We start from the raw sequence: 16,043 nt of genomic DNA on the forward strand, positions 1-16,043 counted from the left end.
AGGCAATTAGAAAAGGAGAAAAAGAAAGATCTGGTACTGCTAAACAGAAATACAGTATCTGTGCCTTAAAACTGGACTTAAATTAAGTATAAATAGTAAAAGCACAGTGTTTGAGCGTACTCAGTTACTTTCTCCCCCCCCCCCCCCACACACACACACCTCCCGACACACTCACCCTCCTCACACAGCTCTCTCTCTCTCTGTTCCTATATCTGTCGGTTTACACTCTTCAATTCAAACACACACTCACTCACACTTCTCCCAATACGGTGGTGCCTTTGGCAGCGATGGTGCTCTTTCAGACAGTCTGGACTGAGGAGGAGCAGGTGTACTGCTGTCAACAGAGGCTCACAAATACTCAGCCAGCGATCTGAGAAGGATCGCACATTTATGTCATCTTATTAAAGACACTGTCAGCACAACACTTTTAAGACCCTATAATCTCTTGCGTAAGAGAAAAGTCTTTTCTCTCTGCAGGGTCTCGCTCCTGTTCAGTGCTGATCTGCAACAAATTAGTCGTTTGGCTCACAAACATGTGCAGCTCCACGCTCACGACAAGAGGGTGCGGCAGTTTTATGACTGTTGCGGTCACACACCTTGAACCAACAAGCTGACATGTTTACCACTCCTTATGTTGTTATTTCAGTGTCACCTTTCACTCCTTCTCGTGCAGCCACGGGACCCTGGTGTGTCCAAATAAAGACTGCGAACAGCACAACCCGTGTCCTGTCTGGACGTTGCATTTTACCCACAGTGCTTAGCTGTGCCCTCCGTCCGCGCGGGCGTCGGACAGTGACAGTAGACACTGGAGCTCTATATGTTCCTCTCCGGGCGTCGAGCACGGTGTGTGTCTGGCATGCTCAGAATAAGCCCAATGAGCTCCAATTACCCTCCTCTCACGGATTGTTCGGTGTCACTTGCCGGCTGGATATGATGATTCTGCGCCTGCAGGGTAAAAGGATAGTTCCACAGTTCTGCCCGGCATGCACTGTGCACGTTACAACTCAATTGGAGCAGTAAGCTATAATGGGCCCCAAAGCAGCCCATTATGAATTTCAAGCTACGAGTGTCCCCTCAACACTTGTGCTTGTTGCCACCTTCTTAAGCGTAACGCACACATTCTTTGTCCTAGTTCACCTGTTCCTGCTCGTACGCCGAGGCTTCCCAGGGATGCAGGGAATAGTGAGATGGAGCTATATCTCTCTCCGAGCATGGCCCGCTGGATCACCGGCTGCCTGGTCACTAAATTAGGCAGCTCGGTGGCTAAAGGAGCAAAGAGGAGAAATGCTATTCGCTGCTTTATTCTGCTTAAATAGCAGATAATGAAATACAAGTGTCCAGCTTCTTCATGGTCAGTCAGAAGGCCTGACACCAAATATGCATCACTCATGCATCCGACACGGGAGGCAGAAGATGTTGACACATCAGATTATGAGAAATTCAGGCAGGACACATCAATCATTTGTCCAATGTGAAAATAGAATATGAAATGGAGCATTTTGTGTCAGTGAAAAGGCTTTAAGCTCCTCATATGCACCGCTACAGCCGGTGGGGGAAAAAAACCGTTGACTGTACTGAAACACTACTGTAAGCATTCAGGGTGCCCTGGCTGACCTGACGTGGTTCAATGGGTGGATTTGTGACAAAATGCCTGGAAGGAGGACGGCTCTACTGGGATGAAGTGAACGGAAAGGAGGAAGGAAGGAATTCTGAACAGAAACACCATCAGTCCATCTCGTTGTCTCTTTTCACATCTGTTTTTTTTTTTTTTGTATCTTTGGCAGCCCTCTCTTCCCTCCCCTCTTGAGAACCAGAGATGGACTGCATGGTGACCTTGTTGCTTCCTGGAAACAACATCCTGATGCTGTCTGGGTGTGTAAAGTGGAACTCCAGCATCAGTGATTTTGTTGCCAGGGGGAGGACTAAATCAGCAGGAAACTCCTAACAAATGTCAGAGTTTGAAAGATGCATGACGATAATGAAAAGTGAAATCAGTAGAAGAAGGAAGCAGCTTGTACAGTAGCGGTGGGGATAGTGGCAATAGCTGCAGTATTATTATCTATGGCAGTGATCCAGCAGCACCATCAGTAATAACCCTTTTTATAAATAAGTTGTATTAGCCTACAGCATCAGTGGCAGCTAAAACATGTACATAATAGGTCAAGCTGCCTGCTATTCTGCTCTTATCCACTAGAGAGCGGTAATGCTCACTCCTAAGACAAGAGCTGTGCAGTTTACTATGTAAAAGTAGTTAAAGGGGTGAAACGATGGAGTGCTGCACTTCCAAATACGTTTCTCACAAGAGAGAAATCTTCAAAAAGATTTTTTTTTTAAAAGTTAAATTGAAAGCAACAGAGGCTGATATATCTTTCTGATATCTTGTTTCCAAAATTATGCTAAAACACTCGATCCTCATTTCCCATAATGCACCTAAACCATTTTTTTATTCGCCCAGAATTTGTATTGCTGTAGGCGTTTTAAAAATGTTGTCAAAGCTATGAATTTAATTCAAAACATTAAATAAAGCTTGAAGTATTAAGCAGCAAAAACATAATACAACTGTTCACTGGATGAGTAATACCCCCAGTGAAGAGTAAACTGACTTTTATGTGTAAACTTTACAGAGAGATACTTTAATATCAATAACAAGTGGTTTGAGTGCATTAATAAAAAGAGTGTATTCCTTTAAATCTGTCTCCAACAGCATTGGCTGGAAGAGTGTAATACTATTTTTTTCATGCATTTCCAAGCAGCAGTTTATATATTAATCCATTTTACCCATTAATTATCATCCATTCTATATCTATAATTATAACTTCATGGCATAAGTGTGTAATTTTACAACAGAATCAATTTTTCCATGTTTAAAGCATTATTTAGCACTAATGAACACAGCACCAATGTGGTAAAAGGATTAAGATGATTTTCACCGCTCCCCGTGCCGCTCTTTAACATAGTTTACATGTGAAAATTTGGAATAATGTCATGTAATAATTTACTATATTACAAGTCCCTGATCCGCACTGCTGCTGTTCTCCATCAGCGAGGCAGCTGTGTTACATTAGAGCGGATAAATTATCGATCTCCAGCTTTCACTCTGCTGCAGAAAGGCCAGAAGCCTCCAGGGACTCCACTGTACTGTACATGTGAGCTTTTTGTCCTCTCTCTGTCCTCACATCTGCTCTTCTCCCTCACCTTCTTCATCATCCACTCTCCTTTCACCCCCCCCCCCCCCCCCCGCTTCCCCCTCCTAACTCTCTCCCCCCACCTTACCAAACCTCCTCTGTTCTAGCTGGTTTCTGTCCCTCCTGACCCCCCCACCCTCTTCTCTGTGCATCTCTCCGTCTCCTCTCCCTCCATATGTTCAGCCGGTCTCTTGCCTGTGAACCTTGATCAGCTTTCTGTTGTGCAGTAAAAAGCAGAGGGGAATGACTGAGGCTCACAGGATGCAAGGTAGGAAAAGAAACAAGCCGCTGCCGTGCGCGGTGGATGCTGAGTGGTGGTGTTGCAAGGCATTTTGCAGTGTCATGATGCAGCAAGATTTTGAAGCAACGAATTGATAAGCAGGTTCTTCTCTTTATTTTTAGAGTTGATGTACTTCAGGGGTGGAGCTACGCTGGTCATTTCAGTGGATGGTTTGAACTGGCTTTCTAAAAAGAGATGCCGTGACAAAGGAATAAAGAAAAGGTACTATTTACAGTCTTATTACAGTAACTGGTGGCATGTTTGTGTTCTGTTAGTGGTGGGACTTCAAGGTGTGTGTTTGTGGGTTGGCTGTTTGGAAAAGAGTCTGTCCTGAGTCCCTCCACCTGTTACACAGTTAGGTGTTAATTTACCAGAAACAGGGCAGATTACAGGCTTTACGGCCTACTGCATATACGTGTGTGTGTGTGTGTGTGTGTGTGTGTGTGTGTGTGTGTGTGTGTGTGTGTGAGACCGTACAGTTGTGTGTGTCCTTTTTTACATCCTTTACGTCACAGCAGCTGTGAGTCAGCTCCTCTCTTCCTTTCCTGAGTCACTCATCCAGCGGTTGCTTGGTTACTGCAGAGCAGTCAAAGTTTCCTATTGCGTCTTTGTCTCCGCAGACGGATGGGCTCTGATATTTATTCAGGCTCTGGAGTGAGTGGCCAAATAATGTATGTGTTTGTATGCATGCGTGCATTTGTGTGCACTGTTTTATCCAATGGACAAAGGCTGACAAGTCAGTTTCAGTACATCCTGTTATTAACAGGCTCAGAGGGTCCGTCTGCACTGCAACTCTAAAAATGTAATATGACAAGCAGACATTGATAAGAATTATATTCAGAGGAGACATGAGATGAGATCCTCTTTAAACAAAGCCTGCATATCAACTTTAGTTTTGTTGAATTGTGTTGAACAGTTGTCGTATTGTTTCAGAGCCCAGAATATCACTCAAATATGATCGGCTTCATTCACACAACATCAGGCATTTTATCAGTCACCTTAAACATGCAAGCTACTGCCAATGTTGAGAATGATAGTTTAAAATGTAAACCTCATGTATATCAGCAGTGTATGTGCCATCAACACTGTTATCTATAGGGAAAACAAAATGTGTATTTCTATCTATACATGCCACTTAAACCTGGTATCCCACCAAAGCATGTATTACACCCATCAGTTCACTAGAGGGCTCTTTATCAGTCTCATGTTTTGCTTCGCCTAAACTGAGAAGAACGCTGCCTTAGGTTTAGGTACCAAAAACCATATAATTTGGTTTTGGAAAAGATTGTGTTTTGGGTTAAAACCTAGCAGCGTAACGCCATCCACTGGTTTGAACTGCTGTTCTGAAGCCTCGGGTTTGGTATTTTGGCCGTGGCCATGTTGCTATTTAGAAACCAGAAATGACCATATCTGGACAAGCTAGGGAGGAGTGAGTGGTGGATCTGACTCGATCTGATTGGGAACCCGAGGACACTATGGCCGCCCACCGACACCTAAAACCTGACTGCACCACAGGCCTGTTGATTAAAACAGACACGCCAACAATTCACACATTTAACATGGAGAAAATATAACCAAAATAACTGATGTAAATCAGGTTACTACACCTAACATTAGGTCATGCAAGTTACTTAACGTAGCCTATGTAATGTAAATTAAATAGATTATGTAAGTAACTTATGTATAGTAAAAATTTCTCGTCTCGTCCTGCGTTTTTTTCCATCCAACCACCCCCAACCTCCAATCTTCACGGACTTTATCACTCTTTGTAGTTTGTCACAGGGCTTCCTTAACCAGCTAGTCATACATATGTGTAGTTTTGATGCAAAGGCGAGGTAAAATGTGACCCTGACCAGTTACTCCAGCTGACTGACAGGTGTGTTACACTCTTTGGTGTGATACTGGGGTGACCGCTTAGTCTGTCATTCACTGTAAATTATCACTTCTCTTTTTAAATTTAAAACTCTCATTTACAAAAAATATATTGGCAGATAACCACTCTGTCTTACTGGTCACTTGACAAGCAAAGCTAGCAGAGCTCAATATCGCCTCTCTCCTGCTGGTAAACCAAATTTGGCTCCCAGACTGCACCAAACATTAAAATTAGTGAAATAGAGTGTTGGATTTTCTTTTTTAAAAACTTTTCTATAGTGACTCATTGTGTTAAATGTGCAACAGGCTGTTGATTTGAGTATTGAATGGGAATAGTAAGGGCCTCTACAGTTTAATATCTTAGTTGGGAGCAGTAATGATTAACGCAACATTGTCACAGTCTGAGTAATCATTTTCCCATTTTCCAATTTGCTTGCAAATAATTTTAAGACTACATTATTAAATTTGAGTGACTTGGTGAGTGTGAACTCAATAGGATATTACAAACATAAGACTGTATTTTCCTTTTAAGATCTCAGTGCTGGTGCTTCTTTTATACTGAAATCAATAGTACAAAATGGCTCCAAAATATAAAAACATAGCTTCTTGATTATAGCATGGTCAACAGGACCACATTAAATACCACAGTCCCAGTAAGTAAATCTCTAAATCGTTCATACAGGGATGATGAAGAGCTCCAGTTGTGGATATCTTCCGGTCAGATGAGACAGGCTGATGAGGAGCGGCAGCCGGGCCCCTGCCTCTGTGTCGTTGATCAAAGAGGAAGTGCTACCCTTGAATCATGGACGAACACTGACCACACATCAAGCTCCGTAACGAAGTCGTCATCCTTCTCTCTCTCTCCTCAACACTGTTGTCTCCTGAAGGAACCTATCGACCACTCAATATTTAATTCTCTAGATCCTTTTGTTTCAGATTTCCCCAAAGAGGCCACTCGGACGAGACTTATTTTAAACATGCGGGACATTATTGGCTGGATAACAAGGAATCTAAATGTGGTGAGCCAACAGAATACAATCACAATGGATCCCCACAATAAGTTAATCATTTTCTGTGATGACTGTACACCCGCACACATTTTTAGGGACATTTACTCCTCTCAGGATTGTCGGACATTCATGGGGTACACTGGTTGTCACATCAGTGACAACAACAATACGTCAGTTGATTTAAAAAACTCCATTTCCCAGTGCCCCCCCGGTCCTGACATCAGCTCTGAGGACAACCAGAGTGAAAGCAGAGACAATTTAAATACAGGGAGTCACAGAAGTCCTCTGAAATCCTGTGAAAACCACAATCATCCTGGAGAATCATCTGGAAGGGACAGGAATAGGAAAATGAGGAAGAGCGTGTCCTTCGATGATGATGTCATGGTCTACCTGTTTGACCAGGTACTGATTTCTTCTTCTATTTTATTCTCTGACTTGATGAGATTTATGCATTTATTAAGCTGGGGCAACGAAGTCTTTATGAAATAGTGTTGATAATTATATTTAGATTCTAATCTTTCATTTTAGTAATACAGACGGAGGTAAAGAAGCTCCTCTGTTTCCGGGCATTAACCGCTCACAGTTCACTGTTAACTCTTATAGGAGAGTCCCACGCTGGAGCTGCACTCTGAGCCCTGCACATCTCTGCCAAGCAGTCATCCAGGTTTCACATCAGAAGACAATGGTAAAATTTTAAGGAAACAAACCCTTGATTTTACGTTGTTTCCCATTAACTACAAATTGCATGCACTTATTTACTTCATTACTGCTGACAATTTTTCATTGGGGGGAAGTAGCTACAGAATAGAAGTCTAAGGTACGTGTATTGTGCTTATTTCCATCTATGCCACTTCATGCAGTTACTTCACCACAAATACTTGAAAAATATTGTACTTTTACTTGAACGTACTGTATTTATTGAGTCTCTTGTTACTTTGCAAAAAAAAAATGTGCCCATGGAAAACATACAATATGCTCAGAAACTAAGATGCCAACATGTCCAATACGACACAAAATACCTAAGATAAGATCTATCTTCAACAGTAAAATGCTGTTTACACATTAATGCACAAGTGATGGTATCATAGTGCAATATGATAACATAAAAACCACACAGCAGTTTAGTATCCCGGCAAAACATGTAATACACCCGTCGGTCCACTAGAGGTTACTACTAGATTCACGTTTTGCCTCGCCTATTAAGGCGTGAAAAATACACACCTGCATGATTAAGGTCAAAGAAGGAGGTTGTGTGATGAATTACGAGATTAAACCTGGACGACTGGAGTTTGAGCCCATAAAAAGGCAAATGTCAGTGTGGATTTCTTATACGTAACACATTTAACTAAAGTATGTTAAGTAACTTATGCAATGTAAATATTACCTATTTGAACACAAACGATGATCTTTTCCTGACGCGAACCAAATAGCTTTGACACCTAAACCAAACCAAATTTCCCGTGTAGCATTTAACCCGAACCATAATAAATTCCTCACCCTAACGCTGGGATTTATTTGGTGCCCTGACCTAATAGTGTCCATGCCTCCCGTTGATAAGGCAAAACGTGACGCTGACACCCTCTAGTGGACTGACTGGCTTATTACACATATTGGCGTTACACCGGGTTGAATCACGCATTGGTTACTTTTTATACTTTCAGCACATTTTACTAATAATGAACGTTATAGTTTGTAGTAGCAATAATGAATAATTTTAAAAAGACGTCACTAGTTTGAGATATTTTTTTGTCTGTACCATTTAAGTTGAATCAATGTTACAAAAACTAATTATTTGGTCATTTATTGATAAATAACACAATATTTCACACTATAGACCAAACAGTTCGTGTCTCACTTTGACATTATCTACTTTAAACTAGTATGACAATGCAACAAGATCAGGGTGGGACACTACAGAGGTTAGCAAACTCTAATGTTTACCTGTGCTGCTGAACCCAGACGCTGCAGGCAATTAGCAGCTCATCATGACTAATTGTGTGTGTGTGTGTGTGTGTGTGTGTGTGGTTGGTTTTGCCCGCAGGCCTGGAGTGGGAGGATGACTTCTCAGCTTTGGAGAAGAGCTACCGTTTCCAGTGTACCAGCCGCCCTCAGCAGCTCTCCCTGCCAGCACAGAGCTGCAGCGCTCGGCAGCGCGGCTGTCTGCCTCAAACCTGCCTGGTCCTCACCTATGTCACTGAGTCAGACCTTGAGCTGTGAGATAAACGGTGAGTGACACACACAAAACACACACGTACTGAGCAGTAGGGGAGGGTTTTTTTTTTTTTTTTTTTAACGGTCAAATGCAGTCTCTCTATCACAAAGTCTGCCTTCAGCCAAAAGGCCATCCCACTGTCACCATGGCCTAATGTGACATCCACACTTGTTTTCCCTTCAGACAGCCAGCCTTGGCCTAATGGAAAAACTGACTAATCGTCCAGATCTCGTCCTCTTCACCTCTAACTCATCTCCCCACTTCCCTCCCCCCCCTTTTATGATGACTCAGGGATTTTAATGGCTCTTTTTTTCTCTCTCTCTCTCGCTCCTCTCCAAATAGATTCAAAGCACTTGATGTTCATGACATCACAGCCAGGCAGGACTGTGTGACAGTGCATTCAGCTTTCACAGTAGTTGGTATGACACGATCGCCGGCAATGATATGAAGAAAAAAACAAAAAAACAGGCTTGGTGCCTTTCCAGCTTCAAACCACTTTTGGAAGCTAGTCTTTATGCCAGGTTGTGTCCTTGGACCTGGGCAATGAAACAGAAACACAAGAGTTGTCAACTTACAATGAGCATTATGAACTGACTTTCTGTTGAATGATTTTACAAGTAATTCCAGTTTGGTGTCAAAATACAAGGAGTATATGTTGTTTATACAGTTTGTTTTGCTCAAACAGAGCACGCTTGTGGAGGCCCTGTTTGCTTGCCTCATTACTGAAGTGTATTCAGTTCCGAATTTATCAGCAGCTGCGACAAAATAAACAGTGTAAGCCTTAGGGCCAGTGGAGGCAGAAACTGAGCAAACTAAAAGTAATAGATAATGTTTCCACAGAGCCAGCATCAGCGAGGTTTGGTTGATTAGATACAATGTACCTGAGGAGGAAAGGAAACCTGGCAGGACCAGTCTTAATGTTCACACACACACACACACACACACACACACACACACACACACACACACACACACACACACACACACACACACACACACAGTCTTGTTCCCATCACTACAAGTCTTCGCCCTAAAATGTAATGATTTAGTTTTTTGTTCCCAAAAAGGAGGCGAGCCCCCATAATGTGGCTGAGTAAATAGATTTAAGTTCCCACAACATGAGTAATACAAGTACACACGCGCGCACACACACACACACACACACACACACACACACACACACACACACACACACACACACACACACACACACACACACACACTGTTCAAGGACATGAAAACCAAAAGCTAGAGGTGATTGCTTGTAAGACCTGGGAGCGTCACACCTGCACATTGTTGTGTTTGTGATATGCCAACACAGTTTCACAAAATGCTTTAAGATCATGTCCTGTTTGTTAATTACCATAACGTTGGTTGCTATTATTGTCTGTATGTGGGTTTCTTTGACGTTTACAAGTGTTTGGTTTCCTTTACAGGGGCGTAACATATTTAAGTACCATCTTGTAATAACACTTTGTACATTAGGAGGCGATAGTGAGTCACTGTAGCTTCCAGTCCACCTCAGTGAATATTTTGCATATTCTTTCCCTTCCTCTAGTTAGTAGTTGTCTTTTTTTTATTTTTATTTTTTACTGATTATTGTTAAATTAGATTACAAGTAGTGGATCAGCCAAAAAAAAAAAAGCCAGACAGTTAAGCCTCGAGCTCACATTATACCTTGCTTGTTTCCATTTTGAGTAACCACAGTAGCAGGAAAAAAAGGCACAGCAAAACCACACATTAATACCCTTTAAAATGTTTTTCTGTACAATTTGTGTTGTCGTTAGCTCAAGATACAATAAAGACCTGTTTAAAATTGTCAAAACAAGGTTAGTGATCCTGTTTTGTTTGCTGGCGACATAAAATTGCCTCGGTTGGGTAGGTGGCTAGCTGACGAGCTAACTGAGCTAATCACACCATCAAATTTCATTCCTTCACTCACCAACAGCAGCTGTTGGTTGTCTAAACTGGATTCCTGGAACATTTTAGAAAAGTTAACCTATAATAATAGATAACAGTCAGATTGTAGCAAATTAAAATCAAAATGGTAGACAGAGGAAGAAGATCTATTTACCTGGTATACCTACTTTTATAAATTGTTTAATCCTTTGGATTTTCCTGCAATTCTAAAACATGTCCAGGTAGGAAGAAATTAATTTAATTTAATCAGATTTTAATTGATAGGAAGCAAATGTAAGAAGTGAATGCTCATCAAATTTGAATGAAGTGGAACTTTATGAAGTTGAAATCTGAAAGCACAGATCATGAGTCTGGGAACATTTTTGGAAAACTGTCCCATGAAAGTTGGGAAAGTTCCAGCGGACTGTATGAAATCTCTGATTGCCACACTGTGAAAAATACACCGTGAGACGTTATTTGTCTACTAGATGGTCAGCATGTCTGACACGACCCTGTTCGTTGTTTACAGTAGGACAAGTAATAATCCCAACTGCCAACAGTTGTGTTGGGCTGCAGGTCAAACATGCGGAGTGGTTACTGCAGATCACACATTCACGTGGGCGCAAGGCGGGAGAGTGATTATTCACACAGGGTCATTAATCTGTTCCACCACTCTTTGACTGCACGATGGTTTAAAAGTTTGAGGTTGTCCACCAGTGTGCTCTATGTTACTCTCTCATTACAGACGTAATTCAGTTTAAAAGAGTTTTAAAGCAGTTTGTCTGGTGAAAAAGTCAATATTGTGATCTGCTTCTGTACATTCAGGTGTCGCCTGCAGGACTGTATTCAAATGAAGCAGTGGAAGGTGATTATCCTCTATTGAAATCATGTTAATTGTTTGAACAAACTAACTAATCTGCAGCTGAGCATAGAGGCCAAAGGTTCCCTTGCATTTAGCTGAAGAATATGACAAAAATAATGGTTTACATTAGAGAAGGTTTCATAGTGATAAAGTGGCACATATTTTAAGTATGAAACAAATGGGTATAATATTTTTTAATTATTGTAATTTTTTTTTTTTTTATTGGTGATCAGTTGTGTCATCCATGCTACCGATGGTTTTTGTTTGAAGCCTTTACAAACCCTTGGCATTTTTACCCATCAACTATAAATTTGGAATAGTCGTAGACAAAGACTAATGGGATCAAGTAAATGCAAAACCCCCCCAAAACAAACATATTTAATCCATGGAGTTTTATTTTTGTATGTCAGAAGGAAATGTTGTACCTTAGCAAGAATTTAATAGTTGTGTAGACTACTATAACTTTTTTAGAATAATATTTCATATGGGCCTATAAACAAAACACAATGCATTGACATAGATTGAACTACACAAATATGTAAAACAGCAACATATATGTCCGCCCCTATTAAAAAGACGTATTAATAGTATAACAATGTCACACTGTTAGGAGATGCAGGTATAAATAAGATATAAGACAGTGTAGTTCTTGCAGTGCTGATGTTGTAACGTACGGCAGCAGCAGCAGGGCTGGGGGGTGGTGGGGCGGGAGGAGGAGGAGGAGGAGGGGGCAGAGCTGGAGGGAGTGGGCGGTGCTCTCCGATTGGCTGAGCAGCGAGACGTGTACATGAGCAGCAGCAACAGGTAGCACACATGTGACAGATGTCTGCGTGAGGTCTGCACGGCGACGCGCTGCCGCTCTGTCTGCTGCACTTTAACTGACTCAACGGTGCTTCACGATGACCGGCTGCGTGCAGACGCTTTTTCTGTAAACACTCAGGAACATTTGACTTAAACTTCAGGAGGTAAGGCTTTCATTCGTGTGTGAATTGGACTTTTGGCTGTTCATCTCGTATCGGGTACAACTCTAGGATACTGCCACCGAGGTAATTAAAGTGAGGTGAGGAAAATACAGAGAGGAGGGTGATGGAGAGGCTTTATGTGGTGATTTTTTTTAATTTTTTTTAATTTAAAGACATTTCCATTGCGTGTGAATTCATAACTAAAGCTACAGCATATATGAACATAAGTACGTTTTTGTGCTGATAAATAAGTCCCTGTGTTTGAAGGCAGCTCATTTACTGGTTAAAGTGAAGTTAAAGAGCTGTAGGTGAGAGCCGGCTGGTCTCTGGGTTTTTGTGAGTGTAACCTTGAAATGGGCATTATCGGAGAAGCGTAGGGATAAGAGACTTAGATTAACAGCCCAACATCATGGAGTTTTCACACTGCACCAGTCTGATTAGATACAACAGGATGTAGGGCTGTTTGAGTTGGAGGCAGGCTGAGTCAGTAACTGGGGATTAGTGACTGACTGAGAAGAAACTACTTAAAATTCATATTAAAATGTCTCTTTTTTTATATATATATATCTATATATATTTTAGGGTTCATCTTTTCTTCTTCTACTTAACATCCTGTCTTGTCTTCCAGGATTTTTGGAGCTGTGACAATCTATAGTTTTAGAGAGACTGAGAGGTGAAGAGAGGCCGCAGGATGAGGTCCAAAAGTAAGGCTGTGAAACCATCCAGGGGGACCTGGTCCGACCCGGAGCCGGAACTAGAACCAGACACAGAACCAGAACCTGGCTCCAGCGAGCAGGAGGGCTCAGAGGACTCGGTCCGGATCGGTGGCTCCTGGAGGGGATCCCTGAGGAGCGGGAACAGGAAGAGGCAAGGAGGAGGGGCGGGCGGAGGCCGGCGGCGCAGGCAGCACGGCTCCACCAAAGAACGCAGTGTCCGGCGCCTGGAGAGCAACGAGCGGGAACGCCAGCGCATGCACAAACTCAACAACGCCTTCCAAGCGTTGCGCGAGGCCATCCCGCACGTCAAGATGGACAAGAAGCTGTCCAAGATCGAGACGCTGACGCTGGCTAAGAATTACATCAAATCGTTGACCAGCATCATTGTGGACATGTCGGGGGCCTGCCTGCCCGCGGGTGGGGTCCCCTCAGAAGCCAGCGCTGCCAAGCTGCTCCAGTGCTACCAACAGCACCTGGAGGAGGACGGGGAGGACGGCCTCGCCCAGTACCTCACCCACATGCAGAGCTTCGGCCAGCGCAGCTAACAGTCAGAGTGTGAGGTGGTTCGGAGAAAGCCACCGAGGAGGACGGTCTCCAAGGCATGTGGGTAAAGGGACGAATCCCAAACAATATCCACCTTCCTACTATCACGCTGCTTTGGGATCTGTTCAGCGGTGTTTCCTGTAGGAACTGCGTGCTGCTCCACATCACAGACCTCTGACAGTAATGCTTGAACACATACCAAGAGGTGCGCTGTCTAGAAGTCATGGAATGATCTGAGGAGCATTCACGAAGAAGACTGGTTATGAAAAGACTTGTTGTACTCAGAGAAGGGCTGATCTTCTGCCACTCTTCTTTTTTATTTTATTTTTTATTTCTTGTGCGCTATGGTTTAAGCCGGAGGAAGGGACTTGTTCTCTTTTGTGCTATCTTGTGATCTGCTTGTGTGTTTTCCGTTGAGAACGCTGCCTCGAGTAGCCTCGAGTCATAACCGTCGTGTCCAGGAGAAGACAGAAGAGTCGAGCCTGAAAACTGAAGCGTCGCAGCAGCAGGACGGCGTGTTTGCTCGTTTGTCTCCTTCTGCCACAAAACTGTAGTTTCCAGTGTGTTATTTACTTTTTGTTGTGTGTTTCCACATGTCTCGAGGCAGGACATTTTACTGAAAAACACCAGAACAGAAACTACTTGAGGAGTTGTTATCAATAAACACATTTATTTATTGACATGGACAGTTTTTGTTTTTTAAATCATGCAGAAATGGACTCCACAATGTTAACTAGCACCGATTTGTAACCACAAACACCACAGTAACATAGTGTGGTGTTCATTATTCACAGATGATACAGACAGATCTCTGTACACTTTACAAACGGTTCAGCAGATTTATGGGTGCATTTAAGCAGCCATTCAGATAAATAAATGCCTGAAATGATCCTGTTCATCAGTACGTGTGGTTTACTTCAACAAAAGCTGAACTTCTTTGAATGAATCCCCTCGGTTAAAATTTCTTTCCATCTTTTAATCATTACAACAACCACAATACTAACTATAATACCAATATATTACAGATTTATAACAAAATAGAGTGTTTTTGTGTGTTTGTCTTCCGCGCAGTCATTCTACCACCATCAGGCCAAAGGAAGTAGACAACAAGCAAACGCAAACCCTCCTCTTGAGAAAGAAGAAGCTTCAGTTTTAGCATTTCAACCACAAAACTTTTACAAGTAAGCCTTACTTTTCCCTTATTCACAGTGGTGACCATTGCACATGCCCCTTAAAATAACATGTTGTTTTTTTTAGAAAAAAAAAAGACTTTTTATAAAACATAATTATTTGTACAAGGCAAGCAGATAGTAAATGAAGCCAGTTCAGGTCTTTACAGCTGCCTGTGTGTGCTGGCTCCAAAAACACTCCACTTCTATTAAAGTTGATGGGTTAACCCTTAGCAATCCACCGTGGACCAGTCTTTGTCATTTTTAGGTGGGGAGACAGCATCTTTTGGAGTAGACAGCAGGTCGACGGTATCTGCCACGTTGAGGTGGTGTGCAACATCTGAAAGCTGGGAACCTAAAGATTCATTCGAGATGCAGCTCAGCTCTGTCTGTTAAGTTATTTAGCGCCCTTTCAGACAAGCCCACATGACCTGGTGGGTCCCAGTGGATGACTCTAGTTTCATGATACCAGTATCTTCACTCTACCTTAAAAACAGAGCCGCTACAGCCTCTGAAAGACAGTTATGTCAGGGGAGGACGAAGACGGCCTTCTTCCCACTGGAAATCAATCATGTTAAGAGTCTTGCTGTTAATTGACTCGTTAGAACAGACTAAAGCGTCCATATTAACTCATTAGAGCAGCCACACTGTGGCGGTGCGTCATATATAAAACAGAACCGATGCCTATTTTTCACACGTCCCGCGCCCGGCTTCCGGCTAAAATATACAGGGAAACGATCTGTGATCACATTTGTACTGTATAGTCATAGCAAAAACCCAGTGCAGGCTCTAATTATATCATGGCGACACTTTACCAGGTGAAAGGCTCCTCCATCACGGTGTGAGTGCCTGCGAGTGTCCGTGTGCCTCGCTATGAACGAGGGTAAACAAAAACCACGTGCCTCCTTTTTGGTTACAACTCATTACTTGCCAGATCTCAAAAATACTATACCGACGGCCTTTATCAAAGAGAAACTCATTGATTCAACGGTAGGACCTGCAGCCGCAGCGCAGCAGCCGCAGCGCAGCAGTTGTGGATACACACACACGCAACCGAGCCGCAGAGGAGCAGCGAGAGAGGCGACGCAAACGGCCGGCAGGTCGTGTGTTCCAGGCCCCGAGTGTGTTTTAGCTTGCTTGCCTTGTTTTTACTAATGTCTCATCCAATCACACTCAGTCGTCAGGGTTACCTCTCACCTGGACAAACTCGGCTACCCACAGGTTTCCACCACACAGTCGGGCATCAGAGACACAGAGATGTTGTATCCATGTTTTTTTCTGCAGTCTGTGATACATAGTTTTCAGCAGATGAAAGAAGCAGCCGTGGATACAA

The 16,043-nt window shown here is 42.8% G+C and overlaps 1 protein-coding gene across 5 annotated transcripts; it reads left to right on the forward strand.

Annotated features, from left to right (window-relative positions):
• Nucleotides 1–3,266: 3,266 nt before the first annotated feature.
• On the forward strand, nucleotides 3,267–14,157 carry bhlha15 (basic helix-loop-helix family, member a15). 5 transcript variants are annotated; one of them, XM_069155963.1, is made up of 7 exons: nucleotides 3,267–3,453; nucleotides 3,588–3,687; nucleotides 6,020–6,749; nucleotides 6,951–7,032; nucleotides 8,389–8,572; nucleotides 11,284–11,323; nucleotides 12,911–12,958. In XM_069155963.1, exons 1-5 carry the CDS (start codon nucleotides 3,429–3,431, stop codon nucleotides 8,562–8,564), a joined length of 1,113 nt encoding a protein of 370 aa, XP_069012064.1. In that variant the 5' UTR covers nucleotides 3,267–3,428; the 3' UTR covers nucleotides 8,565–8,572; nucleotides 11,284–11,323; nucleotides 12,911–12,958. The 5 variants fall into 5 exon arrangements, with proteins under 5 accessions (XP_069012064.1, XP_069012066.1, XP_069012063.1 ...); XM_069155965.1 differs by lacking the exon at nucleotides 11,284–11,323 and having other exon boundaries at nucleotides 12,911–14,157; XM_069155962.1 differs by lacking the exon at nucleotides 12,911–12,958 and having other exon boundaries at nucleotides 8,902–12,002.
• Nucleotides 14,158–16,043: the final 1,886 nt, after the last annotated feature.

This window comes from Embiotoca jacksoni, unplaced genomic scaffold (assembly GCF_022577435.1).
Source record: "Embiotoca jacksoni isolate LCO1_2020_lvr unplaced genomic scaffold, fEmbJac1.0.p SCAF_20, whole genome shotgun sequence".
Taxonomy (NCBI): domain Eukaryota; kingdom Metazoa; phylum Chordata; class Actinopteri; family Embiotocidae; genus Embiotoca; species Embiotoca jacksoni.

Bases quoted from the DNA above. Each gene is read 5' to 3' on its own strand.
- bhlha15 (XM_069155963.1), top strand. From the start codon at position 3,429: ATGACTGAGGCTCACAGGATGCAAG. The intron at 3,454-3,587 runs GTAGGAAAAGAA...CTTTATTTTTAG, and splicing joins TGAGGCTCACAGGATGCAAG to AGTTGATGTACTTCAGGGGT. The intron at 7,033-8,388 runs GTAAAATTTTAA...TTTTGCCCGCAG, and splicing joins TTTCACATCAGAAGACAATG to GCCTGGAGTGGGAGGATGAC.